General features: G+C 58.8%; 1 protein-coding gene across 1 annotated transcript in view; it reads left to right on the top strand.

Moving 5' to 3' along the window:
* Window positions 1-27,375, top strand: part of CNIH3 (cornichon family AMPA receptor auxiliary protein 3) — a 48,292-nt gene extending 20,917 nt beyond the window's left edge. The window contains exons 5-7 of the mRNA XM_088017044.1: window positions 16,383-16,495; window positions 20,766-20,909; window positions 24,947-27,375. Of these exons, the coding sequence (XP_087873170.1) occupies window positions 16,383-16,495; window positions 20,766-20,909; window positions 24,947-24,974 (285 nt within the window). The 3' untranslated portion in view covers window positions 24,975-27,375. The remainder of the gene's footprint in view (window positions 1-16,382; window positions 16,496-20,765; window positions 20,910-24,946) is intronic.
* The last annotated feature ends 229 nt before the right edge of the window (window positions 27,376-27,604 follow it).

Below are 27,604 nucleotides of genomic sequence, written 5' to 3'. Positions count from 1 at the left end.
GAATCACTTGGGGAATTTTAGGACCTATTGTCTGTCCCCAGGGATTCTGACTTAATTGGTTTGGAATAAATCCTTGGTGTTGGGAGTTTTAAAACTTCCCTGGGGTGATTCTAATGTGCAGCCCAGTGTGAGACCCTTTGCTAAGCAGGCTTCATGATTCAGGTTCACTAATGCATTTCGGCTGCTTTGGTGGCCTGGCTGCTGGGGCTCAGCGGGGCTGGTGGCCGATGCACCTTGGCCCTGCCCCCTGCCCCCAGTGCAGGGCTGCATGGGGTGCACAGGCCCCCTGGTCATTAGCTCCCAGAATCTCCTGGCACTGCCAGCAGGCAGAAAAAGCCGTTCCCGGCCAGGAGGGGTGGGGTTTCAGAGTTCAGCTCGACAAGAAACGGGAAGTGGTCTTCCCGCCGCCTGCACATTGGAGACCCTGTTGGCGGTTTCATGAAATGCCGAGGCTCTGGCCCCACCCTCTGAGTTTCCAGGGCAGTGCTGAGGTTTGGTCCTGGCCCCCCACAGCCCCATGGCCCGCGCGGCCCCATCGCGTGCCCCCAACTCTCTGTGCCTCCCTAAGCTTCCCAGCTATCCTGCGGTTTCCCAGCAGTGACCCCATGTGCTCGGGAGTAGGTGGGGCGCTGGTGCTGAGCTCCCTGTCTCTGTCCTGCTCTGCCTGGCACCTTCCTTCTCTGGTCCTATCTCAGGGCCCCTCCCTGCCGCACTGGCCGGCTGCCCCTGCCGGGGGCTCCCTCCGTTCTGTCTCCTTCCAGCTCATTCTGGAGCGTGTCTGGACTAGCTCCCTCTTTCCTGAGTACCTTCTGGCTCTTCAAACACATCTAGTCTTCCTTGTCCTAGAAATGTCATTGACCTTGGTAACCTTTGTGCTACCAGCCCACATGGTTCTTCTTTCACATTGCTGGATTCTAGAAAGAGCCACGAACACCCTTGCCCACATTCCCTCCTACTCATCTGAGAATCGCTTGCGAGGTGGCAGGTACTCCTGTCATTCCACGAAGCTGATACCTTGAAGGTCACCAGTGACGTCTCGATGACCAACTCCAATAGCCCGATGCTTTCATTCTCATCCCCCTTGGCTGTCCGTAGTGTGACGCTGCTGGTCACGTCCTCCTTTCTGGCCGCCCGGCAAGAGAGCACTCCAGTTTCCCTCTGTCCCGTGCACATGCAACTCTGCCTTGACCCACCCCCCCACCCAGCCCCACGGCAAAGACACACAGGTGTCCATTTGGGTCCTGGCCGTGGCCTTGTTTTCTTCGTGTTCTGTACGGAGTGTGTTGCAGTCAGCAACCTGTGGGTCATATATGGACTGAAAATTTGTTTTCTTCAACCCATTTAATATTTTAAGCATCTGAAAAATCACACAAAAATCCAGATTTTCAGCTTGCTTTTGGGAGAAGATGCACAAGATCTGGCAATATTAGAGCCATTTTCTTCAAGGTAGCATCTGCCGGGGTTGGGTGGCAGATGACCCTTCTGATGGGAGGTGTGTTCCTCAGACCCCCTGCACCCTCCCCTGCCGCGTCACTGCACACCGTGCGCATCTGAGCGTAAGTTCTGCCTCCTTGGGGCTCACCTCCCCAGGACTGGGGCTTCTGTCCTCATTCATCTTGCCGCGGCCCCCCCGACTATTCCTTCTCCCTACTCTCTCTCTGGAATTCCAGGCAAGCATTCTTGACCATCTACTGAGCCCCTGGACCTGGTTCTACATCTTGCATTGGGGTTAGAAGGGCTGAAGAATCACACTTCTGCACCTCTGTGTGTTTGAACCAGCTGAGAACGGGTACACAAGTCTAGATAGGGAGTAAATACAGTGTCACAGTGGTCAGCTGCATGGACCGTCATGGCAGAACTCCAGTACCTTCAGGCATGAGACAGACAGACAGACACACAGGAAGTGCCAAAGGGGGGTGGGCTCCAGGCCCTGACCTCATGCACCAGCCACATGCATGCAGGACTGGGCAGAGAAAGTGTGCCACTTGGGGACAGCAGCAAGAGCAGTCAGGCCACGGGCTTCCTCCCTAGTGCTTCCCCAAGATGTGGAAATGGCTGGTGGGAACTCCTATTGTATTGGTTGAAGCAGGAATGCAGAGAGGTTGAAGGGTTCAGAGTTCTCCCCTCATTCAGCCGTAAACATGCTGGCTTGCAACCTGCTCTGTCAGGTGACCCATGTTGGTTATAAGGGAGACACTGTCTTCCGTGTCACTCAGGTTTAATACCACACCTGTCCTCTGTGGGTCCTGTTTCCCATGCGCTTCATGAATTATAACCCTCCTCCCCCGAGACTTCTTTTGCCCGGACGCTTGCAGTAGCTTACTAGCTCGGTTTCCCGCCCCCCCACCCCCCAGCCTTTGGTCTGTTTTCCGGTCCTCCTCCTGGATTCACCCTGTGCCGATGATCTAAGCCAACCTTGATCAGGTAAAACCGCCTTATCCCAAAGCCTTCTCTGGGCCCCAATGTAGGAGCACAAATGACCACTACTTAACAGTGCTTCTAAGGCTGTCTGTGATTTCTCCTCACCTTACAGAAATCTACTTCCTTTCAAACACTTACCTGCTCTCCCAGCATTTACTGAGTACCTACTGTGCGCCGGGGATTGTGCCAAATACTGTGAATAGAGATGTGTGAGACTGCCCTGTGGTTTCCTTTCTAATTTTTGTAAAATTTTATGTATTTACTTGAGAGAGAGCATGTGCGCACATGAGCAGGGGGAGGAGCTGAGGGAGAGGGAGAAGCAGGCTTCCCTCAGAGCAGGGAGCCCGATGCAGGGCTCGATCCCAGCACCCCAGGACCATGACCTGAGCTGAAGGCAGACGCTTCACCGACTGGGCCCCCAGGCGCCCCACTGATTTCCTTTCTTTGTGTCTTTTCTTACACTATTTCACCAACTGGAATGTTCTCTGTTGGCTAAAATATTATATCCCACCTCGGATGTTGTCCCCTCCACGAAGCTTTCTCTAATCCACTAAACAAGAAACACCCTCTGCCTTCTCCATCCTCCTGGATCCCTTACGGTTGTTCTGTGAAGCCCGGTCCGTGTGTTCGACTCCTTATGCGGGCCCCGCGGTCTCTGTGACGCCTGTGCCGTCCTGGCGTCCAGGAGACACTCTGCTGATAAGTGGTTATAACCTTGCATTTTCTCCAAAGTAGGAAATGGAACAAATCCAGAGGAAAAGTGTTTAAAAACACGAATAAATTACACATGATCCTGGGTATTGCTAAATATAGCTGTACGGAGACAAACACGTCGTGATTAATTAGCACATTGGTGAGCCACCTACAACCCATTCTGAAATAAAGCTGCTTCTAAAAATGGTAAATAATGTTTATCTCTTGCTTTTCATTCCTTCTGCAACCAACTTAGAGGTTTTTTTTTTTTTTTTGGATTATTTATTTATTTATTTGAGAGAGGGAGAGACAGAGAGAGAGGGAGAGAGAATCTGAAGCCGACTTTGCACTGAGCACGGAGCCCGACTCGGGGCTCGATCCCATGACCGCGAGATCACGACCTGAGCCGAAACTAAGTGTCGGATGCTTAACCGACTACCCTCCCCCCGCTCCATCCCAGCACCTCCCAACTTAGAGTTTTATCTCTTTACTCATCAGGACCCGGGTTTGCTCACTGATTTCTCTGAGACCAGATGCCACCTTGTGCCGGTCCAGCCATTGCAACCGTGCTGGGTTATCTCTGCCGACACTGGTGTGCGTGTCCCTCCCGTCCAGGGGCCTTTGCCCACCTTCACGGCCCTCCCCAGGGCCTGTCCCACGTGCTCGTCCTGCCTGTCCTTAGCCCGGGCCAGCCAGGTAGCCCTCCCTCCGTGGGAGAGCCGTGGCCTTCCCAGGCTCACCTGAAGCCCAGCCGCCCTGACCCCGGCACCTGTCCTGTCACCTTTATCAACTGCTTCCAAACCTGGTTGCACATCGGAGTCACGAGCACAGCATTTGAACTACAGACCCCGGGGCCCCACCCTCTGGAAATTCCCGAGTGGGGCTTGGGAATCTGCGTTTCAGTACAGATCCAGCTGAGGATTCTGACGTGCAATCGTGCTGGGGGACGCTGCGGTCACCACGGGATCTCCCGCTGCCTTGGTTGTGTTTGTGCCTCTGTCTTCTGGATCGTCTCTTCCTGAAGGCAGGGTGGCGTCCACAAGTCATCCAGCCTTTGGAGCCCCTGGCAGGACGGGGCGCACGCAACTGTGACAGTCTCTGCACAAGTGTATGTTACATGCATGCGCGGGGATGTCCTTCGAAGGGGTGAGGCGTGAGGGCTGGAGGGAATGTGTGATGTACCCAGGAGTCGAGAGAAGACCCCAGTGAGAGAGGACCTCTCAGTTTCAGTATTCTGTGTAAAATACAGGTGGTCATCAGCCTCCGGGGCGTCACTTTGGAATCTGTTTGCTTCCAGGGTCAAAATACTGCTCATGGATTGAATTATTTCCCGTTTTGAGACAATGCTCATCCTTATGAGGATTTCCAGTGTGTACCTTATTATCCCGTTGTTTCGCTTCTGGCTCTCTGATGATCAACTGGGTGCTTTAAAAATAGAACGTTTTGGAATCTGGGGTTGCTCTAGCAACCACCTTGAAAACTCTGGAACATTTTGTCCTGTTTCCAAACTCGGTAGATTTTCCAGCTGCCACACCGTGTCTGGGCTGTGCCCTGACCAACAGGCTGGCACCGACTAACTGAGTCACCGAATCTCCTAAAGCTCCTCGAAGAGATGCTGCCTTCTAGCACCATTGTCATCAGGGCGCATGGCCTGTTCACCAGCAGGACACACACCTTCCTTCCTCTGCAGTGGAGGGTTCGGAACCGAATCACCACACGGTGTCTTCCAGAATGTGTCTCTGCTTTTACCGAAAAGCCAAACAGAACCGAGCCCATCACTGCTGGGGGCACGTGTGCTTCCGATGATCACAGCCCAGCCTGTGGCTGGTTCCGACAGTGCTGCCAACGTCCCAGCTCCCGCCTTGCCCCACTCGTGTGCGCCGCCCCCCTGCATGGGCTGTGTGCAGGTCTGCGGCTCCCCTGGGGGCCCGCAACACTGCTGGGATCCGGGGCCAGGGCTGCAGCCCCGCAGAGTCACCGAGGTGCCGAATGGGGTTGGGGCCAAGTTCCTGGTGCTTCTCTGAGCTTCAGCTCCTACTCGGCAAAAATCACTGTCATCCCACATAGATGCCTGTAGTCGGGCTTTCAGGAAGGAGATGAGCCAGGCGGGACCTGTTTGCCCCCACGAGGAAATGTGCCTGCGTCAGTGACTGGCCCAGGCTCGCATCTCCCCTGTTAACTGGTCCGTAGCACCTCGCGTTCACATCCTGTCACTTCCGAGCAGCTCTACAAGGCCTGGGCTCCTTGAAGTCACAGCCGCGTCCAGAAACCCACTGGGGGGGCACGGGATGGCCCCGGTAGCCCTGCCATTCAGTGGCGCTCTTCCGGAGTTTTCCGTCGAAACAGCTTCACAAGAGCGTGTACTTCTGACCCCCACTCCTGAGAGTCACCAAGAGCTGCCTCGTGACAAACTCCTCATGTGGCCCCGGGAATGACGCGGAAGGTTCCGGGAGCTGGAGGAGGTGTTTCCTGCTATCTGCAGGGAGCACCCTTCTTCACGGGAGCAGGGCAGCTGCATGGTGGAGGGTGGGAGCCACAGGTCCTCGGAGCCCCGGTGCGGCAGGTGGGCCCCTGGATCCGTGGCACAAGTGGATGGAGAGGGGCACTGGCTGTGGGGCAGTGATGCCCCAGCCTCAGGGGCGTCCCATGGCTCTTGGGGACTAGTGGCCGCCAGTCTGACCCCCGAGAGCACGCGCTGTTCCCAACCTGTGCCTGGACTGTTTGCATTCTGGAAAGTCACCTGGAAGCCACTGCCTGGCGCTCGGTGCCCCTGGCCATGCAGGGATCCGTGTCACCAGCGAGGTGAGGGGCAGGACCGGTCGGTCGCCGCGACATCTGTGACGCTCAGGTGACTTCACAAAAGCAAACCCGAGGGCAAAGGCCCTAGGCCCCTGTGCGTTCCCAGGCCTGCCCTTCGCAGACTGCGTGGCTAAGGGCTGGGACGCGGTGGGGAGGTCGGTGCCCCAGGCCAGCCTGCGTTTCGTCCCCACCGAACACGGCGTCCCTTCTCCTCTGACGTGAACTTGCCGGTCCCGATGCCTGCCTCCACTGCCTTGGGCCCCACGCTGCCCTTCCTTAGCCTCCCGGGCTCTTCCTCTCTCCTCGTCCCTCCACACACTGGACGCTGTTCCCCGCCTCCTCTGCTCAGCGCCCTCCGCCAGGCAGTCCAAATTTCCTTTGCCTCGTTTCCTCAGCCTTCAGGTCCCTGTGGTGAGGACCGACCCTGGCGCCCAGCTGTCCCACAGACACTTGAGACGCTGGCCCGTGGCCCCCAGAACACCTTCCCTTCCAGTGCTCCCCTGTGCGTGCGCCCACGCCCACCGTGCAGGGCTTGGGAGTGACGGTCCTGTCTTCTCCCTCCCGCTGGCTCTCGGTGACCAGCTGGGACGCCTACACATCCTTCAAGCCCATCCCGTGGCTCCGTCCCTCTGCCCATCCTGTCCTGATCGCCACCGTCTCTTGCCCGGACCCTCTGGAGAATGAATGAGGCCAGAAGATGACCCTTCTCCCCCAGAGCAGCCCTCCCAGACCCCAGACCCCCAGCCACTGTTTTGTGGCTCCTGGGATCACGTTCTTCCTTTTCCCAGCACGTGTTCCACACCAGCAGGGAAGCTTCCCTCAGACGGATGATGCTCTTTCCCTTCTGTGCCCCCTCCCCCCAGCACATGGACCCTGAATATGGCGAGCGTTGAGTGAATGAGTAGTAGTCACGGAAGTTTCGGCTCACCTCTCCTGGTCTCATGGCCGGGCCTCACCTGCTGCCCTGGACGCTCCGAGCTCGAGTTACTGAGCCGTGATTGAGTCTGCGGTCATTCTGCTTTACTCACCCCCCTGGGGACCCACTGCAGGTGCCGTAAAGGATTGGTCGGGGCTGGGGCTCCTGTCTGTGGGTGTGGGGGGCAGACCACTAACCCCGAGGCTTGCTGAGTGACCATGGAGTCAGCGCTGTGCGTCAGTCTCGGGAGATGGCTGTGCAGGTTTTGCACTGAGCAATCAGCTTGGGGTGCCGATTGCTGCGTTTGCACGCACACTGACCGTTCGCTCAGCACAAAGTGGCACCGCGTGTCAGCTGCGGGTCCGGGCACCGGGGAGGGAGTTGTGAGCATCCTACATGTGGGGCAGGCAGTAAACAAGTAAACAGATGTGTGATCGACACATGTTCGGACAGTGATGGTAAGTGCTGTGAAGCACTTAAAGCGAGTCGAACAGAACAACAGCGGGCCCAGAGGGCAGGCTGCTTTGAGGAGGTGACCGTGCATGCATTCCCGGATGAGGAGGAGCCCGCCATGAGGAGGTCAGGGGCGGCGGCACATGCTAAGGCCCTGAGGTAGCGACAGGCAGGCTGGGTGTGAGGATCATCAAGGGGCTGAGTCTGGCTCGAGTGAGTGGGCAACGGAGCGATGTGGGGCGGGGGGTCAGGAGGGCAGGGAGGCCGGGTCACCTAGGGCCGTGGAGGTCATCGTAGGGAGGGTGTCCTGTTCTAGAAGCAGCAGGGAAGCTTGGCAGGGTGGAGCAGGGAGGTGACATAAGCTAACTTATATTTCAGAAACATCTCTGTGGCTCCTGCTGAAAGTGGGCTGGGAGCCGGGTTGAGGGGGTCGGCCAGTCAGGCAGGGGCCGCCACTCCCGTGACAGGTGGCGGATGCTGGCACTGGCCACGGTGTGTCCTGTTTCTGCGGTCGGGCTGTGTGCCTGCCTTGGTTTCCCCACTGCCCGTTCTTCAGGCTTGCTTACCACTCAGTGTGGTGCACCTTCTGTTGTTCAGCCGGGGTCCTTTGCACCCACCCAGGGATGCCGGAGCCTGGTGCTCACCGACGGGTCCCTCCAGCGCCTGTCCCCGTGTTTGAGCCTCGCGGGAGGCCCTCAGCGCACGCTTGTTGACTGAGTAAGTGGTGAGTTTGCCAACGCTTACCAGGTGCTGTGCTGGTAGAGCTGTATGGGGAGACCCACACGTGGACACGCTGAGGGCGCAGACAGGTGCATGACTCAGGAGGGGTGAGGACGTCACTCCTGAGAAGCAGAGGGTGTAGGACTCCAGAGCGGCTAACGGTGACACGGAGGGAGAGGATCTAAAAAATTTGCAAGCACTAGAAATGGACTGAGAGGAAAGGGAAGACACGTCGGTTTGATTTTCAAGAGACTTTAATTGCTGCTTTTTACAAAGTAGATGGAGTACTTGAGCTGACATGCATCACAGGGGCACCGGAGCGTGCAGGTCAAGTGCCTCTTCTTGTCGGTGCCATTCTTATCCCCATTTAATAGATGGAGAAACTGAGCCCATCGACCTTAAACAGCACGCCAAGGTTCTGGCACTGGACGGGCAGGCCTAGAGCCTGGCTCTCTGTTCCGGAATCAAATACTGTTTTCGCTGAGATAGCCAACTCGAGCCCTTCCTGGAAGCCAGTTACATTATTCTTTGGCCTTTTCTCCAAAATGTGAACTTGCTAAATCAAATTCCCAGTGAAGTGTGGCACAATCCAGCTACTCTCCGCCTTGGCCAGACTTTGGAAAACATACTTGTGTATACAGTTGACTCCTGACCGGCGTGGGGGTGGGGGTGGGAGGAGCGCCAACCCTTCATGAGACCCATCAGATTATATACTGTATTCTTGCAGTAAAGTGAGCTGGAGAAAATGCCATTCAGAAGAGAAAATACCTCTACCATCCTGTGCTGCAAGAAGAAATCCACGTCTCAGTGGACCTGGGTCGTCCGACCGTGTTGATCAGGGGTCACGTGTTCTTGAACTCCGACTGCCCCGTGCCTGGCACTCTGGAGGGTGGTGCTCACCGGTCCCGTCTTGCCTGAGGGCTCCGGGTCCAAGGGCCGGTGGGCACTCAGCAAATAGGACTGACAGCTCTTCTTCCCCAGGCATCCACACTTGTTCTCCGGTTCAGTTCACCCTCCTTTGCTTGTTTTGAGCAAAAAGTCTCCAAGCAGCCAGAGGTAATAGGTAATTAACACACTTCAGAGCTGTTAAGTAGGGTAATCGTCTGTCTTTATCCTGGAGAAGACTCTCCTTTGGGAGCTGATGGTGCTGCTCAGGCCCCAGGCTGCTACCAGGTTCGCTCTATTAAGAAACTGTCTGTGGTGCCTGTTCACGAGAGATTTGGGAACAGAAGCTTCCTGTGGATGGGACCAGGAGTCCAGAGGAGAGCTGGAGCTCCTTGCCTTCACGAGGGGCTGGGAGGGCAGCATGGGTGGGCTCGGTTAGCCGCTGAGCCTAGATTCTGTGGGGCCTTAGGACGGTGACTCAGACCTGGAGACTGATTCACCCACCGTGTGCCTGATTTTCTGCTCCGGGCCGAGGGCAACAGTAGGGCAGAAGCCCCCTAGCTGTCCTGTGGCCTTCCCTGGTCAGGAGAGATCGCCACGGCCATTCCCTGCCATCTCACGGCTGTAAGAAGCCGGTACGAAAGATTTCCGGGCTCCGTGTCACCTATACAGGAGATTTGTAGGTTATGTCATTCCAGGACGTGACTGTCTCAAGCCACAGTGAAGGCGGACACCAGTGCCCCGTGGGGATGCCCGTTGCCCGGACACTCTACCTTCCCCAGAGCAGCGTCCTCTGGACCTCAGCTGGGTTCCCTCCAAGGAGTGCATTCAGAACACATGTGTCTTGTCTCCCCTCCTCCTGCATCGAGCTTCTTGCACACTGTGCTTCAGCTCGTGTCCGGTGGTGCTCCAGACTCCACGCACGCCGTGCACACTCGCACCGCAGTCTCCTCTCACCAGACTGCTCGGCGTTCACGCCTGGCGAGTGCTTACAATACAGATCTGCTGAGTGCGTAAGTGGGCTCTCCAGCACCAGCAGGCAGGCTTGTGAAACCCTTGCCCTTCTGCCCTTCTCCTTCTAGAACATTCCCTCCCCTTGGCGTCTCTCCTCTCCACAGTCTGAGCTTTTGCCTAATGACTCCCTGTATCCTGACCCCAGTTCCTACTCCCACCATCCCTGGCTTAAAGAAAAGGAGTGAAGGAGCGGGTGGCCGAGTGTGACTTCAGATCTCTCTGGATTCCCGGGCGGGCGGGCTCGTTGTAAGAGAATTCTGTCCCTTTGAAAATGTGGCATTATTTGAGAGAGGGCGTTTATTCTCCCCTCCCCCTCACTGGGCTCTTGGGTGCTTGGTAACAGCGTGTGAGGAAGTGGTAGAGAGGCGTTTGAAATTCAAGTGTGTCTGGAAGCTGCACGAACTGGTGACAAAAGGCAGGTTGGGAGGTGTGGGCGGGGCAGGGCCGGAGCCCAAAGGCTTGGTCCTAAAAGGAACCAGGCACCTCCCAAATCTGGAAAGCCCACTGGGACACAAGGAAGGTTAGAGACAGGGGGAAGGAGCCGGGTTTGGCGGGTGGGTAGCCTCTGGGGAACAGGCAGAGTCGCGGTATGGGAGGCTGGGGGTTTGGGTGCTGAAGGATGCTGGGGGAGCTGGCCCCCATCCCTGGAAGATACCAGGGCCAACCCGGGGGTCGTTTCCAGAGTGTTCTCCCGCATGGCAGAGGCTGGGGGAGCCGGGACCCGTACACACTGCTCTTATCTGTGAAGGCTGCCTGCCCAGTCCTGCTGGGGTGGGGGCAAGGACCGAGACCCCTGGTTTTCAGAAAGGAAGCCTCTGCCTCGGGTCCTCTTCAAGCCCTTGGTCTATGAATCTTAGCTCAATGTTTAACAAAATCACCTGGGCTGGCCCGCAGAGTATCTGGGTAGACTGGTGTAGAACCCAGAAATCTGCATTTTAACCTGCACACCCCAGGCATTCTATGGCAGGGGCCTGGCGGACCCTATTTGGGCAGTCAGTGCTGAGGGGCCCTTTCGCAAACTTGAATGTGCACGTAGATCCCCTGGGGGTTCTGTTAACTGCAGGTTCTGGTTCTGCACGTCTGGAGGTCCGGAGTGGGGTCCCAGTTCTGCATTTCTCACAAGCTCCCAGGCGATGCTGGTGATGCTGGGCGGGTCCCTGGGATCCGTTGGGAACACCCCGGCCCCCGCCCAGACCTACAAAATCTGAACCTCTGGGGGTGGGCCCCAGCTGTGTGTGCTTCAGCAACACCCCCAGCTGACTCAGAAGTACGGGAGGTTTGAGCTGCTTAAGGAAATGGGCTGGGGGAGGGGAGGGGAGCCCTTAGCAAAGCCCACTCTGTCCCCTCTGTTCCCAGCTTCCCTCTCCTCCAGAAACAGAGCTGAGACCCCTGTGATTTCAGATGAAAGGAACCTGCTTCCTCGAGGGGTTGGACACACACACTTCCCTCCTGGATCGGTGGGGGGGGGGCGGGTTTCCCCAGTTGGCTGGTGTCGCCAGCAGGTGGTACGGCTGGCGGTTGGGGCCCACGGGCAGTGACAGCGGGGCCAGAGGTGCCAAGCCGACGGCCACCAGTCAGGGCTGGGAGCTGGTCCCAGGGGCAGTCAGGGCAGGAAGGACCAGTGGTTCTGGGGGCCGGGGCAGGGTGGGGGGAGCCCGAGTAGCCTGAGGTGGCCGCGGGATTCTGGGCCTGGTGCTTATGTACCAGAGTCATCCGCTCACCCCTTAGGGCACGTACGACAGGTGGCACAGCTCAGTCAAGCGCCCAGCCGGCTCCCAGCCGGGGCCTCCGGGCTGAGCTGTGAACTGGGCCGTCCACACGCTGGGGAGCCAGGTGCAGTGGGCAGGGGGGTGTGGGATCGCTCCCCACTTTCTCTCCCTGGCCTCTGTTGCAGAGAAGTGAGTCCGTGTGGGTGGGCAAGAAGGCCGCGGAGACTCCCGTTTGGATGAAATGTGCTCAGGGAGGGAGGGGGAAGGACAGGGTGGGAGGGCTCCACGGGGCTGGAACGTAGGGGGGCTGGAAACCACGCTTCTTGGCTCCTGGGCCACCTCCGTGCCCTCGCTGACCACCAGCCTCCCCAGGGAAGGCAAATCCTTCTGTCCTTATGTGCTGGGACCCAGGCAGGCAAGTCCTTCTCTCGCTGTCTGCCTCCCATTCTCCTGGGGTTCCTGGTGTTCAGAACAGGCCCACAGGGAAATGATCGGGGACTGGCTTCCCTGGAGGCAGGGCCCAGTCCCCGGGATCAGCCATGCGGGCCTGACCCTGACCCTGACCCTGACAAGGGACAGCCACACTCGGCCCAGGCACCCAGGATTGCTGCTGGCTGTGCGGGGCTCAGAGCGAGGCCTGGGGTCCCTGGGGACAGGCCTCAGCACGCATGAGACTGGTTTATGGCGGCTTTTCAAATTACGGTTCTAGATGAGGTGACTCTGGGCCGGGCGCTTATGTACCAGAGTCATCCGCTCACCCCTTAGAGTATTTGATGAACATCGGTGCACATTCCAGGAGGGCGAAAGCTTCAACTGGCTGGCACCATGAAATGGGCAATGCTCAGCTCAGCCCAACCACAAGCCTAGCCGTTGGGGTCTCTGCTAATGATGCCGTCTAAGGCCTGCAGGGGGCCGCGCCGCTGGGGGGCCTGCCTGGGAGCCCAGGCTGCCCCCCCTCCCCGTCCGCAGCTGGCCTGGGCTCTTGCCCGGCTGCCCTCCAGGAGCCCTCCGCCCAGAGCGACTACAGAGAAAGTGGCCTCCTTGGAGCGGAGGGACTCAGAAGAGGGTTTCCTGCCAGCACTTGGGATGCTCTTCTCCTCGTCTCCCAGTTCAGCGAAATTCCAGCTTCCCAGGCAAGCGACCTTTCTTTCCCTCCTTCCCACCGCCCCTCCCCTGAGGTGAACCAGGGGTGCGATTATTCACCTGGGGACCTGCAAGCAGGTGTCTCCACCTGGACGCTTATGAGAAAATTGCCTCCTCCCTGCTCATCCCAGGAGGGCTCCTGGTTCGGGGAATCAGACGAAAGGACATTATCCTTTCTTTTCACACCCATTGGCCCTGGGGCAGATAGACACAGGATGTCCTTGTCCGGTGTCCTTGAAAACAGGCAGGGCCTGGGCTTTCCTGGTTGGAGAGGCAGGTTTGGTTTCTCTCCCCCCTTGAGACAGCCGGGGGCTTGGTTTTCGCAGGGGTGGGGTTGCGGTTCAGAGGAGACTGGGTGGAGAATCAGGAAACCAAAATCAGTTCTGGGTAAGAGGGACAAGGGACCTACCCGAGACTGGGATTAGGGGTGTGTGATTGTTAGTGATAGTGATGGTCCCGTTCATCACGACGGCGCACCTCCCCCTTCGACACTGCTCCACCTCTGAGAGCAGCCTCCTCCGTGGGAGAAGCTGTGTCCCCCAGCAGCCTCGTTGGAAGGTCATCAATGCTGGTGTTTACGGATGAGGGAGGAAAGACCCAACGTGCTCAGCACCACAGAGAGATCATTATGTGGCCGCCAGAACTTATAGAACACTTGGAGATAGCGGGCTAATATTTTTAGCCCCACGTGGTCACAGCTGAAAAGCTTGTTGTCTGAGTCCACGGAGACTGGGTCTCATAGCTGCCACTCCCCGCAAGCTGCACTCAGCCCTGGGACCTTCCCCGTTGCTTCCCGTGTGCCTCTTGGGATGTCTGGTCCCAGGCACGCTTCTGCCAGCAGCTCGGCGAGCCCGTCCGCCGGGGATGTGTGGTGGGGGGCAGGAGCAGGTGTGCAGCCGTGGGGCGGGCACGGTCCTCACCGTCTTCCCATCCCCCCATCTCGGGGGTCCCATCGTGGGATCGTCCCACATCCCCCGCTGTGCGGGCTGGGAGAGCGTCCAGGCGTCCCGAGGTGAGGACAAAGGGCGGCATCACTGTATCCGGCTCCCCGAATCCACAGGCTACCAGTCCGCAGATCTTTGTGGGCCAGCGCCAGGAATGAATAGGTACACCAGTGAACCACTTTGAACACATGTAAAATGGCCGGGAGACCAAGTCTGTGGATTCGGGAGCCGAGCCCAGGGGCGTGTGCAGGGGAGACGTGACTGCTCTGCTGGGCGGGGGGGCGGGGCATGTGTGCAAGGACAGAAACCTGCCAGAAGGTTCTTGCCCTGGCCATGGGAAGGGGTGCAGGGGTCCAGACCAGTGGGGGCGGTACTGGGGCAAAGGGAAAACACCACAAGTGGGTGTGGAGGAGAAATGGGAAGATTTGGAAGCAGACTGGAGTCCGAGTAGGTGGGTTTCCAGGGGCTGGAGGAACGGGGGTTTTCAGCACGCGGTGGTCGGGCAGTATCCGGGTGGAAATGTCCTCCAGGATGAGGAGGTGAGGCCTGGGGCCTGGGCAGGGAGTCAGGATAGGTGGAGTGACGGAAGAAGTTGGGGCGTGGCGAAATTGGTGAGGTCTTCCTGGGCGAGTGTGCGAGCTGGGCTCGGCGCTAGGTCCTGGCAGCGGGGTGTCACCTCACTTCTGCCCCGGCTTGGCTCGCGTCAGGCCGGCCTCCGTGCTGCCCCGTGGTGAGTTAGTGGCCCTTGCAGGCGTCTTGTGCTGACCTCCCCCGCCATTAGCTCCTGCCGACTCTCTGCTGTGCCCCCGGCTCCTGTCTCTGAATGCGGGCCCCTGGCTTCCCTCCGTGGCAAGGTCTCCTCGCCCTTCCCAGCATCCTTCCATTGCCCCGTCAAGCTCCGTGGGGTCTGCATGGGTCGCGTGTGCAGCGCATCTAGCTCCGTGAGCGGGGCACGGTGACACTCGCCGTGAGACCGGCGACTTGCACAGACTGCACCTGCGTGAGCCAGCTCCTCTGTGCGTTGTGGGGGGAAGAATGAGATCGGCGCTATCTGGTAGCTTTTCCTGGGAAAACCCAATGTTCTCCAGTGCGGAGGGTGGCTTGGGGTTGAGGGTTTGCCTGGGGGTCAGGGGTCAGGGCGATCTGTATGTACCAGGTGAGCTCACAGAAGAGGGTGCGTCCAGTCCAGTTGCCGCATGGGGAGGACTGAGATGGCCCCACAGTCCCCCAGCCGCGCCACGCTGGCTGTGCTCATGAGGCGGGCCGACGCTGGGGAGAGAGGGGCAAACCCAGCTCTGCTGGCCCCCAGGCTGGCTGTGCCGATGGTGCCCTGGGGCCACAGAGCTGGGCCTGTCAGCCGGATTCCAGGGCTCTTCGATCCGCGTGGGTCAACGCGTTCGTTCTCGAGCAGATGCGAGTCAGGAAGGTGCCGTTTGCTTACAGAATGCATCTCTTACACGCGTGCCTCACATGCGTGTATTTTTTATGCGCATCTCCCTGTGCATGGTCATCTGGGGCAGCCAACCCCCGAGACCAAAGGGAGGGGTGAGGGAGCCCAGAGTCGTGAGTGGTACCCAGATGGGACAGTGTGAGGCCGTCTGTTCCCGCCCACAGAAGGTCTGGTGGGTGAGCGCAGGCTGGGGCCCTCACGCCAGCTGGCCGTGCCGCGGACCCATGTCTCGGGTCAGCTCAGCGTATCTCGTGCTCGCTCAGTATCTACTAAGTGCAAAGAGATTTGCACACCGGCTGAGAAGAGGGAGCGCGGGGGCTGGGGGGTGTGTTGGGGGAGGGAGGAGGGTGCTGACTCAGCGGGGGAGGTCAGGGAGCACGCTGTGGGCCTGGGGCCGCAGGGGGTGTGGGTGCGGGGTGGGTGGTCTGGGCTCGGCTTCCCTTAGGAAGCGGCATTAGAGATGAGCCCCCAAGGCTGTCTGGATTTTTCTAGGAGCGCGGAGCATACATGCTACGTACATGGGCCTCTGTGAGGGGGAGGAGGGTGACTCCCCTCTCCAACTTGGGGTGTCTTCACTGGTCTGGGGACCAGTTTCTCCTTTACAGCTGCTGTGATCTCTGTTACAACTTTGATTTCTGTTGAACACCCTGGGGAGTTCATGACTTGAAGCTCTTTTTACCGTTAACCCCCGCGTGGCTGCTCTGGGGGCTTGGGGAGCTCGGTCTTCCTGCTGGTCCCCCAGCTTTGGCCCGTTCCTGGTCCCGGCTGGCCTCTCTCTCCTCCTTCGTCACTGCTGGTCATTCTCTCGGGCCCCCCGGGCCACCCACATCAGGCGAGGTGCTGTTTCTTGATGCTTCCCTGGCCCGCCTCCATTTGAAACAAATACACACGTTTGCTGTAGGTTTGTGAGTGTGTGTAGGAGGGTATGTAGGGACTGGGAAGCCAGGAGCAGGGCAGTTACAGAACTGTGGAGACCCTCTGGGGGTGTCTCCTCCCGCCTTCCGTGACCACGCAGGGGTGACCCCCAGAAGCAAGGGCCCCATTCCGGTAAGTAGGTGCTGAGAGCCTGTGTCTGTTGGACTTGGGTATAAAGCATGGCTCCGGGACCCCGACGAGGAGAACGGAGCAGAGCTGGGCCACAGTGTCAGGGCGGCCTTGGGGTCGCCAGCATGGCCTGTGGGATGGAGTGACTCTCCCTCCTGCTGACGCAGGCCTGTGTCTCTGCTCCCCTGCAGCTGGTGCTTCCGGAATACTCCATCCACAGCCTCTTCTGCATCATGTTCCTGTGCGCTCAGGAGTGGCTCACCCTGGGGCTGAATGTCCCTCTACTTTTCTATCACTTCTGGAGGTGAGTCTGCCTGGGACTGCTCTGGGCTCCCTCCTTTCTGCATGGGCAGCCGGTCCTCAGGGACACTGTCCCCCAAACAGACCAGCCGCCTGTGCCTCCCTCTCTTCCCTGCCCTTCGGAGACCCGTTCTCCACAGCCTTCTTCCCAAGCCACTCCCAGATGGCGGCCCTTCTTACCGGCTCCGTCCCTCCGGGATCAGTGTTAAGAGCCCCTGCAGCAGGATTCACAATTGTCCCCAAAGGGAAACAATCCAGATTGCTGCCAACAGAGCAATGGATAAGCAAAACACGGCATGTCCTTGCAAGGGCGCGTGATTTGGTAGTAAAAGGCCATGACGTACTGACACGCGCTGAGACACAGATGAGCCTCGAAAACACGCAAGGGAAAGAAGCTGGTCACAAGAGGCTGTTTATGTGAAAGGTCCAGAATGGGCAACTCTGAAGAGAAGGGAAGTAGGTGGGTGGTTGCCACGGGCCAGGAGGGGACGGGGACAGGGGATGGGGGATGGCTGATGGGGACGGGGGACGGCGGACGGCTGACGGGGACGGGTCTTCTTCAGTTGTGACTATGTTCTGAACTAGATACAGCTGACAGTGGACAACTCTATGAACATGCTAACAATCCCTGTGTTGTAAACTTTAAGAAGGTGAATTTTCTGGTATGTGACTTATATATTTTTTTTTGGAAAAAAGATTTATTTATTTATCCTAGAGAGGTAGAGAGGGGGGCAGAGAGAGAACTCCAAGCAGGCTCTGCCCCCAGCATGGAGCCTGACCCAGGGCTGTATCTCATGACCCTGAGATCACAACCTGAGCCAAAACCAAGTCAGACACTCAACAGACTGAGCCACCCAGGCACCCCCGAATTGTATCTTAATAAAAAAGCACCTGCCAGATGGGCTGGATTTTCTGGGACAGTTCTGAATTTGAATATTCTATTCTCTGTCAAGACTGTGCATCAGGTCACGTGATTTGGGCTTTTAGTAAAATACGGTCACTGTCTGGACCTAGGACGTAGGAAGGGGGAACCAAAGTAAAGAAGGCAGCTGTGCAGGTGAATCGACCACCCCTGACCCCTTGCTCCCCGAGTTTCTGTCCTGCAAACATCTCCTCACTGTTATTTTACTGTAAAACGTAGCCTGCATTTGTCACGGCGGGAGCACGCACTCCTTCATCTAGCAAACACGGGAGACACGCCCCATGCCAGGCATGGCAGGGGATCCCAGCGTGGATGTGAGATAGAATCTTTACCTTCGAGGAGCGTGCATGCTGGTGGCCGAGGGAAGTAGGTTCTTAGCGGATGTGAGGAATACACGCAGGCGTGCAGAGAAACGAGCGTGTAAGTTAGACTGGCAGAGGGGCACTGCTGGCTCTGCAGGCTGGGGGGCGAAGTCTGCCGGCTGGGGGTACGGCAAAGTCTGCAGGCTGGTAGACAAAGTCTGCAGGTTGCGGAGTGAAGTCTGCAGGTTGGGGGCGCTGCGAAGTTTGCAGGTTGGGGAGTGAAGTCTGCAGGTTGGGAGTGAAGTCTGCAGGCTGGGGGCGCTGTGAAGTCTGCAGGTTGGGGAGTGAAGTCTGCAGGTTGGGGAGTGAAGTCTGCAGGCTGGGAGCGAAGTCTGCAGGCTGGGGGGCTAACGTAGGCACAGGCTCGGAGGTGGACAGCACTCGGTGTGCTGGGGAAGGGCCCTGGTTCAGCCAGACTGGATGCAGGGTCCTCGGAGGGAGGCGAATGGACGTGGGCTTGACAGACAGCAGAGGAACCAGGGGTGGAGGGTCCGAAAGTCTCTGCTGGGGAAGTTGGAATGAACGTATTCTGCAGGAAATGGAAGCGCTCAGAAGCTTTTTGGGGGAGAAAGTGGCATTGCCTGATCTGAGTTTTAGGAAAACGGCCGGTGGCAGCCGTGGGGAGGACGGACAGGAGCATAAACTTGTGGACCTGGAATTAGGACGTCACTGTGGCATCGCAGGTGAAGAGAGGATGGACTTGACCCCAGTGCGGCAGAGCGATGGGAGTCGGAAGGGCAGAGAGTTCACGTGGAGGTGGACTTGGCCTTGGCCGGTGAGCAGGTGCCGTGGGCGGGGCAGAGGTAGCCTGGAAGCTGCGGGCTGGGAGGGGATGGCGCCCCTGACGGGGGTCGGGAGGACTGACAAAGTGCAGGTTATGGAGAAAGGGAAGTGACTCAGTTACACAAGAAAGTCCTGTGCTTTTTTTTTTTTTTATAAAGATTTTATTTATTTATTTGCTATATAAAGAGAGCAAACGAGAGAGAGAGAGAGAGAGAGAGGGAACACGAGAACGCAGCGCACGCACACAAGCAGGGGGAGGGGCAGAGGGAGAAGGGGAGAGGGAGAAGCCCAGGACCCGGGGATCTTGACCTGAGCTGAAGGCAGACTCCTAACCGGCCGCGCTCCCCAGGCGCCCAGAGAGCGTCCTGTTTGGAGTGAGGGTAAGCCCCTGCAGTCTGCGCTTGGAGAGCAGTCGGGTGGGAGCAAGGTGGCATTGGAATGTAGTCCCTGCCGGCTCAGGGACTGTGTGGGCTTAGCTCACCCAGTACCCACACAGCGGGGCGAGAGCCGTGGCCCCTTCTCTGTTTCACCCATGGGTGGGGGGTGGGACCCAGCAGCTCCCAAGGCTAAGGCACCACCCGGTCGCGGAGCCAGGACAGGGCAGGGCCCGGCTCAGCCCCGCCTCTGTATGGATCAGTCAGCGTCCGGGTCCCCCGGCTCGCTCCCCTGTCAGCCCGGGTATCAAAGACATGGTGGGCTCACAAGACTCTGACTGGTGCCCTGTTTGTCGGGCCATCGCTCTGCCCCCTTGGGGGGCCCAGGTCGGGGGAAGGGGGCACGGGGGCGTCCTTGCGTGCAGGTGAGGGAGGGGCTGCGGTCTCCTCGCCCCAGGGTGGGACGGACCTTGTCTGAGCGACTAGCCTACTTGCAATTCCTAAGTGCTCAGAAAACGAAAATGAAAATGAGGAGAGGGTTCCTTTGAAGATCAGAGTCCCTGAAAACAGTCTTCCTTGGGCTTCTGCTCCTGCCTCCCCCCCGGCCCAGGCCAGGACGTTGTCCCACGGGCCCGGCCCACCCGCCCTGCTCTCAGGCGCTGGAGGAAAGCAGTGGGGCACCTCCATCCGGTCCCGTTCTTGGCAGAGTATTGCATCCAGCACCCAGTTGTCTCTGCACTTCTGTCCCCATTTTACAGACGACAAAGCTGAGACTCGGAGGGGTCAATGGCTGGCTAGGGGAAGGTCAGTCTGGTGGCCGGTAGCCACAGAGCCCTGACTCTCTCCACAGAGCCGCTTGGCCCCCTGGCTGCCCCTGTCCCCACGGAGCGAGGTCTCCGCAAGGCCAGTGGGTTTGGAATGTGCTCCCGGGGAAGCGAGGAGTGTGGCCTGGAGAGCTGTGAGCGGCAGGCATCACTGAACCCGGCTTGCACCGTCCTCCTGGCACCCTGTGATGACTGTCGCTGTCGCTGTCCTCTGGGGGGTGAGGTCGGGCTGGAACAGCGGTCCCGTGTTCCTGGTTACAGGGCACCCTTCTGAGCCCAGAAGTCATCTGCTCGGGGCCCCTCTCCGGCCCGGCCTCCGACCTCCTTCACCTCAGTGACAGACAGCAGCCCGCCGAGGCCATGCCGGGGGGGCCAGAGGTCAGCCGCGAGGTGGCCCTCGAGTCCCGCCCAGCCTCACCACCAGAGTCCCGGCCTCTGCTGGGTGTTTCCACAGACACAAAACTTGGTTCAGCTTCCCTCTGTCCCACACCCTGTGGTTTCGCTCCCCTTGGGTCCTTCTGCTGCTACCCCCGCTCCATGGTCAATGCTCTTTGGCTGTTCTGGGTCCTTCTACCAAGAAGAAAAGTGTCTGAACCCCATCGTGCTCCCGCAGGAGCGTGACATCTCTCCCCCAGTGTTCCGGATTTGAAAAGCAGGTCTGCGTGGAGGACAGCATGACACCCAGAGTCATTAATGATCAGGGTAGAACATGGTCGGGGGTGATGCTGCCCTGCGTGTCGCCACCCCAGTCTGGGCTAACGCCCACAGGGGTGCCCACAGCCCTGGAGCAAGGAGGCTCTTCTCGGTGCCGCCAGGTGACTCAGTTTCCTTCCTTCGGAGCAGCTGTCTGTGGGCGCGGTGCCCGTGATGCTGGCGGGTCTCCGTGTCTGGGAGCGGCCCTCAGTGCCGGGCGGTGATGCAGGCAGTGGCGGAACGCTGCTTCACAGAGATCCCTCGGATGCCCTTCCGAGCCCCAGGGCCAAGGACGCTGTGTCCTCTGTCCCCGCAGGTATTTCCACTGTCCAGCGGACAGCTCGGAGCTCGCCTACGACCCGCCGGCGGTCATGAATGCGGACACCTTGAGCTACTGTCAGAAGGAGGCCTGGTGCAAACTGGCGTTCTATCTGCTGTCCTTCTTCTACTACCTTTACTGGTGAGTGTGTGTCCCTCCTGGCGCTTTGGGTCCTGCAGGTGCTTTGTGCCTCCTGCTCTTGGGGCGGGGGTGGGCTGTGAGGGTGGGGGTCGCAGCCACAGGGGTCTGATGCCAGCTGTCTGACTCAGTTGGGAGCCTGGGCTTGTGCACAGAGGCATGAGGGGTGGCAGGTCCTGCAGGAGGCCTGGCCCCTAGTGGGCCCATCCGCCGGGCCTCACAGAGAAACACGTTGTCCCCACACCTCTGGGGAGGCTGTTGGTGACACGCAGCTGGTCACTCCTTCCCCATAGGGCTCCATCCCCAGCTCAGCCACTTGGGTCCCCTGTGGCCCCTAGCCCACGTGGAAGCATCTGGGGAACAGAACAGAGACCCGGGGGGGGGCGGTTACGCATCTCAAAGGGGCATGCGGGGTCACTGAGTGCTCAGGCTCACGACTCTGCCAATGTTATGTAACTCGCTGATGAGGTAGACCATGCTGACTTTGCGATCGTTCAGCAACCCCCCATGTCTGCACCTCTGCACAGAGCGGTGTAAGCGAGGCAGATGGCTGAAAGCAGACTGCCCATGGCCAGGCCCTGAGAGCACCTTCTCTGAAAGCATCTCCCTCCTGTTCCTCTTTGGGCTCATTTCTGGGGCACCTCACCTGCCACCTCACTATGCGGTGTCTACCTGCGTTCGGCCAGGAAAGCTGCCGGTGTCCCGGTGCTGCTGTTGGTGCTAGCCACGTGAGGAAGAGGAGGGTGGGGTGTTAGCGAGGCCGCCCCAGGCTTGGGGTGGGCTGGGGAGTGGCTGCATTTATCCACACTTAAAAATGAGCCGTGCTTCAAGCCAGGAGCTTGGTATATACCGCTCAGTCCGGGGGCTAAAGGCCTTCATTGCCCACTTGGTGACAATCAGGAAACGGAATCCCAGACGTCCGATGTTTTCCCATGTCACAGCTAAGAGTGCATCTCGGGTCCGATCCCAAACATGGAGCTCTGCACTGTCTCAGCAAAGCTCTAGAAAAGTCTCATCAAAGTGTGCTCTTTGGGCTTCCTGCATCAGAAGCAGGGGGGGGAGGTGGGTGTGCTTCTGAAAAGTGCAGATTCCTGGGCTTGGATCTGCTGACTCAGGATTTCGGGGGTGGGCATCCTCCCTGGGGGTGAGACCTGTCCCCCACCCCGGAGGTGCTGCTTGGGTCTGCCCCCTCACCCCAGCGTGTCCCAGTGTCCAGAAGACTCAGAGCCTCCGGGCGTGTAACATACCTCTGGGATAACTCCCCTTGGAGGGGAGTCAGAGTTCTAGCACATTCTCCTTGGGGTCAGCATTGGTCCAGGCTCAGGGTGACCCCTTCCCCTCTCCTTCTCTATGGAGGGTCCTGGGACATTGTCTGCTTCAATGTACAAGGAGCCCGAGGGTCTCTGAAGCATCTCTGGAGGTTTCTGAGGCACCCAGCAGATCTACCCGGGTCTCTCTGACTCCGACTCAGAACTTTCTAGCACTGAAGCTCGCTCAGGCTGGTTCCTGCCTTGGGAAGCCCATAGAGGGTGGCCCCAGCCCTCCAGGCTTAAGGACTTGACACCGTGGGCTAATGTGAGGTGCTGGAGTGAGCTCAGCCTCCTCTGTGGGGATCTGCAGATGCCCCCACTGCAGAGTCAGGAGCCTGCCCCAGAGGCAGCCGTGCCCCCCAGGCTCCTTCCCTGTTCGTCTGGAGTCCACCCTAGTCCCGATGGAGATGGAGGCAGGTCACGCCCCCTCATTTCAGTTGTGTTGCCAGCATCCGTCTGTTGTGGGAAAGAAGACCTGGGAAGGTGCGCAAAGTAGCTCCTCCCTTCCTGTGGGGCTGCGGGGGGCGCGAGGGGGCGGCGGGGGGGCAGGAGGGGGCGGTGGGGGGTGGAAAGGGGCGCCAGGGGACTGCTCCAGTGCTGCAGGGGGCGGGAGGGGGCGTGAAGGGGTGGCGGGGGATGGAAGGGGCGGGGGGCGAGAGGGGGCGCAAGGGGGCGGCGGGGCTGCGGGGAGCGGGAGGGGGCACGAAGGGGTGGTGGCGGGCACGCGGGGTGGCTCCTGACCATTGCCTGAGTGTGATCATCCTGTAAACCTTGTGTCCCAGACATTCCGGTTGGCTGTCTGTTCTTCCGTTCAGTCTGGCTCTGCCCTCATGTTGAATTTGTTAATTACTTTGTTGCTAAAACAAAACTAGAGCAACCGTTCCCTGCCTCGCGGGACCCTGGGTGGCAGCCGGGGCTCCCCCTTCTTTGTTGAACCCGGCGTCCAGGGCTCTGCCGAGCTCCTCAAAGACCCTGTGTCTCCCGCCCCAGAACTCCCAGCCCCCTGGAGCCAGGGCTTGTGGGCGCATAGGACCATCAGCCCTGGCCATTCTTGTGGGGGAAAGGGGGACCCACGCAGGTGGACAGCTGCGTCCAAGCTGAGCACAGCGACGGACTGAAGTGACAGCCGCAGGGACCCTGTCAAGGTGGGGTTGGCATTTCACAGGACCTCGCAGAGATTGAGAAATGTGTCCGAGGCCCTAGCTGAGATGCGTTTGTCTTGCCCCAGAGCCTGGACTCGTCTCGGCATCATGTGCTAACCACCCCAGCATGTGCCCCGTGGACCAGGAGATGCTTGCAGGTTCCTGGGGTGGATCCTAGCCAACAGAAACGGAAACACTGGCGGGTTAGTCCAGGGTGGACGGTCTGCCTGCGCCTCGGAACCATCTCTCAAGCCAGGAGGGTGAGGTGGCACCAGCCTCCCGCACATTGCTCTGGGTCATGGCTGCCTCCTTCATGTGTATTCCTCTCCCTCTATGATTATCTTCTCTTTGGCCGACTTGATGGCAGACACCCCGTCTGTCTCATTCGCCTGTGTGTTTGTGATGCCCTGGCTGCAGCGTGGCACACAGTAGGTGCTCACGAGCTCCTTGTTATTGCTGCAGCTTGGCTGTCCCTCGAGGCAGGTGTCGGGCTGCACGCTCACCATTGTCTGTCAGCACCAAGAATGGTGCGTGGCATGAAGGAGGCACTCAATAATGGTGAATGAGTGGCTGAACGTCTGAAAGTGAGTAGAGCGGGTAAAGGGCATCCGTAACCCCACTCGGTAGCACCACAGAGAGATGTGGGACGTGGCTCCTTGCCTTGCCTCCCTGGCTCTGTGACCTTGAGCGATGGTCCGCTTCTCACGTGACCCCCGGCTCCCCTGAGTGCAGGGAGACCCTCCAGCTTGGGCCTGGCCAGTGATGCTCTGTGGACACGCGGTGAACCGGGTTCGCAGAGATGGAACTTCAGCTGCTCCGAGGAGCTCGTAGGGCCTTGGAAACTCGATAGGGTTAGAAGTGAAGCACTCTTTCTTCCCCTTGGTTTTCTTTCTCAGATGACCCTTTTTCCTCTCTATAATGTGAACGGGTGGTGGTTTTTCTTTGTGCCGGGAAGGCAAAGTGGTATATTTTGGTGTGGAATGTACCCCGATGTTGCAGAATTAGCCTGCAGCCCTTCCTAAAAGCACAGAGATGCGTGACTCCTTCCCTGGTCGTGTTGGGGCACCACCGTAGCAGACATGCTCCTAATGCACGTTTAATGTGTGCATTCCATTAAACACAGGAGGGCCAGGGATTGACCCAGGTCAGAATTCGTGTCATTTGTATGCCCGGAGGGCCTGCGTTCACACGTCGGGCCTCAGAATGGTGATGACAGGCCTCTTCCCGGCGTGGGGTATCGTGTGGTATCAGAGAGGTGGGTGGGGTGGAGAGGACCACTGCACGCCTCAGCCCGGGGTCCGGACCTGCAGGAAGGAGGCACAGGCCATGAACCATGCGGATGAAGATAATCAGCTGCACTCAGCAGTCGCATCTTCTACCGCAGGGACTCGGTGCACGCTCACAGCACAGGGTTAGTCCAGTGGGGTGGGAAGTAGTGGGGCCAGTTGGGGGGGAGTAGATGCTCCAGGGTCGGGACGAGAAAGAAGCCACAGGATCTGGCTTCGTGAAGGACCCTCGGGTGAGGGTCAATCTGAGTCCCTCGCGGGCTCCCGCTCACTCCTTCTCTTCCTTTTCTCTCTGCATTCAGCATGATCTACACGCTAGTGAGCTCTTAACTCAGACCGCGCACGTCCTCCAAGGCTGAGTTCGCAGGAGCCGGGCCCAGACGGGGACGCATGAGAGACAGCTGTGGACTGAGGGTTTCTGCAGCAGTGGTGGGCCAAGGGGCCGTGCACTCGGGGTGCGGTCCCTTTGGGACCATGGGCCCTCTCCTGGGCGAGGACTGCTGCTTCCTGAGCAACACGCACCTCTGCGACATCTCCGTGCCGTGCACGCGGAGCCCCGGGACCGCGGGGTGACAGGCTGACAGGCTGCACGGGGCCTGCCCAGGATGGAATGACCCAGGATCCAGGCCGAGTGTGTGGCACTCCCTGAGCCTCTCGTGTTTCTTCTGACTCCTGGCCATGGCCCGCGCTTCCGTGGGACGGCCTGGAGGGCACAGACATTGGCCTCTGAGCCCTGACCAGCCCCGAGCCCGCAGGCTGTTTGTGCACTCTGTGGTGGGAGAGCCGGCTCCGCGACGCCAGGAACACAGCGCGAGGCTGTCCGTCCATCCTGAGTTATGTCCAAAGTCAAGGGGAGGCGGGAATCCGAGGGAAGAATGATTTTGTAAAATGTTCACAGGTTCAAAGTGTTAGTTCTTGGCCCCCACGAACTGTATTCTTGGGCTGTCAATCCAGAGCACCACAGAACCCATGAGCGCAGATCGATGGCTCCACACTGTCACAGCCGCCCTGAGTCGAGGACCCTGAGCAGCCACGCACCCAGAAAGCACTGTGATCCCTGCGCTGTGCCCGTGTGGCCGGCGGCCAGGAAGTGACACGGCATGGTCATATGTTGCTGCATCATTCACGCGGGGACATTCGCTTGTTGAGAATTTTCCATTTGACAGTCTGTCCTCTGTGGGTAGCCATTGTTCTAGGAGCTTGTAAATAATGACAAGGCTGAGATGTTCCACGTTTGAATTGGGCACAGTGATTTCCACCTTGTTCCCCGAACTTGCTTGCTTGCTTCTGTTGGACACACACAGGCTGCTTAGGTATATACCTGTGTCCGGCTCCCGGCGGAGGCCCGTGACTCCGGTTTATGAATGATGGTGTGACATGCTGTGCACACGTTTGCATGCGGTGGCCGGTCCAGTGTCTCACCTACCTGACTGGTCTCGTTTAAACCCCATGACAGGCTGCATTCGGCTCTGCAAGGTTGGCACATTAGAAAAAAATGTTCCAAAAGGCGTTTTGCTTCTAAAAATTGTATAGAGAACAAAACTCAGACTTCCGCTCTGAGGCTGAAGGTATAAAACCAGGGGATTCTGGGCAGTATTTTGGGGACCAGACTCCCCTTTGTCCAGGCTGGGTAGCTGGGGCTGGGGGGCGAGCTGCCTGTGGGGCCAGCTGGCCTTGTCTCTGACCCCATTCCTGAGAAGACCGGCTGCGACAGCCCTTGACCTGCCATACTTCTCACTCTGGAGCTGCTTTGTTTGCTGTTGTATTTTGCCTCCTTCCAGAGAGATGCGAAGTGGTCCGTAATAGCAGACACAGGTACACAGGGACCACTGAAATGGAAGTAGGGAGCTCAGACCCATAGAGGAGGACCACCGACTTCCCGAGGTTCTGATTCCTGAGACGGAACCTTGAACATTGCCTTCTCCGCAGTGAAGGGTAGCCCACATTTGCCTAGGTTGCTTTCATGTCCTCTTTGACCTTCCTCACGGTCCTATGAGGTCGATACTCTTCTTTTTCCCATTTTCTAAGGGAGGAGGCAGAAGCTGAGAAAGGGTAAGCGACTTACCCGTGGTCACTCAGCAGCCACAGACCTGCCTTTACACCCAGGTCATCTGACTTCAAAACCCCATGTCCTTTCCATCACCGAGAGCCAGCGAAGTAGCTTAGGCCCCTGCAACAGTTGGATTAGCGTACACTTTTGGAGAAAAGGAGATTTAAAGACACAGAGCTATAGACAAAGTGCCTGGTTTCTGTTCCTTCTGTGCAGGCCTCAGCCTTGCTTTGCCGTGGTGGGTTCTTCCCCGGGGGGTCCCCTGAAAGCTGGAAGAGCTGCAAGGGCACGAACACCCCAGTGCTCCCCTCCCACAAGCTGCGAACCCGAACCATCTCCACTGGTCTGGTGGGGGCTTGAGCTGGTTTTCGGGTCCTGCGAGAGCTAATCATGAGCGCAGGGGTGAACAGCTGCTGGAGCCGCGCTGGGTGCCATGACCTCGCCTGGCCCACGGCGACCCCACAAAGCAGGTTGGGGTTACCGACCAGGAAGCCAGGGAGGCTCGGGTGGGTGAGCCTGCCCCAGGGACCGAGCCAGACCGGGGCTCAGGGCTGCGCCTGAGTGGGGGATGGTGACCACAGCTCTGAACCGAGGTGTCGGCCGTTACTCCAGGCGCTCGCCTCCTTGTGGCACTGTGGGGTCGACATTACCTGTGTTTATAGATGACGATGTTCTGGGACCTCAGAGGCCCTCAGCGAGGGAGGGGCGGGCAGAGCTGGGGCCAGCATCGAAGCCCGGTGTGCCCCCCGCCCCGTAACGTTGCCTGCTGGGATATCTTCACCTGTCCGTGTTTGTCCCACAGTCGGGGGGAGGGCAGAGCAGGGGACAGTGCCCTGGGTACATCCCAAAGCGCTGATGCACGGCTCTCCCTGCCCGGCACGGCTCTGGGCACCGGGAGAGAGGTTCTCAG

The sequence above is a fragment of the Eumetopias jubatus genome, unplaced genomic scaffold (genome assembly GCF_037043125.1).
Source record: "Eumetopias jubatus isolate StellerSeaLion01/CBP00866 unplaced genomic scaffold, mEumJub1_p1.0 scaffold_12, whole genome shotgun sequence".
Taxonomy (NCBI): Eukaryota; Metazoa; Chordata; class Mammalia; order Carnivora; family Otariidae; genus Eumetopias; species Eumetopias jubatus.
The sequence above is the reverse complement of the archived record's forward strand: the minus strand, read 5'-3'. Positions and strand labels throughout refer to the sequence as shown.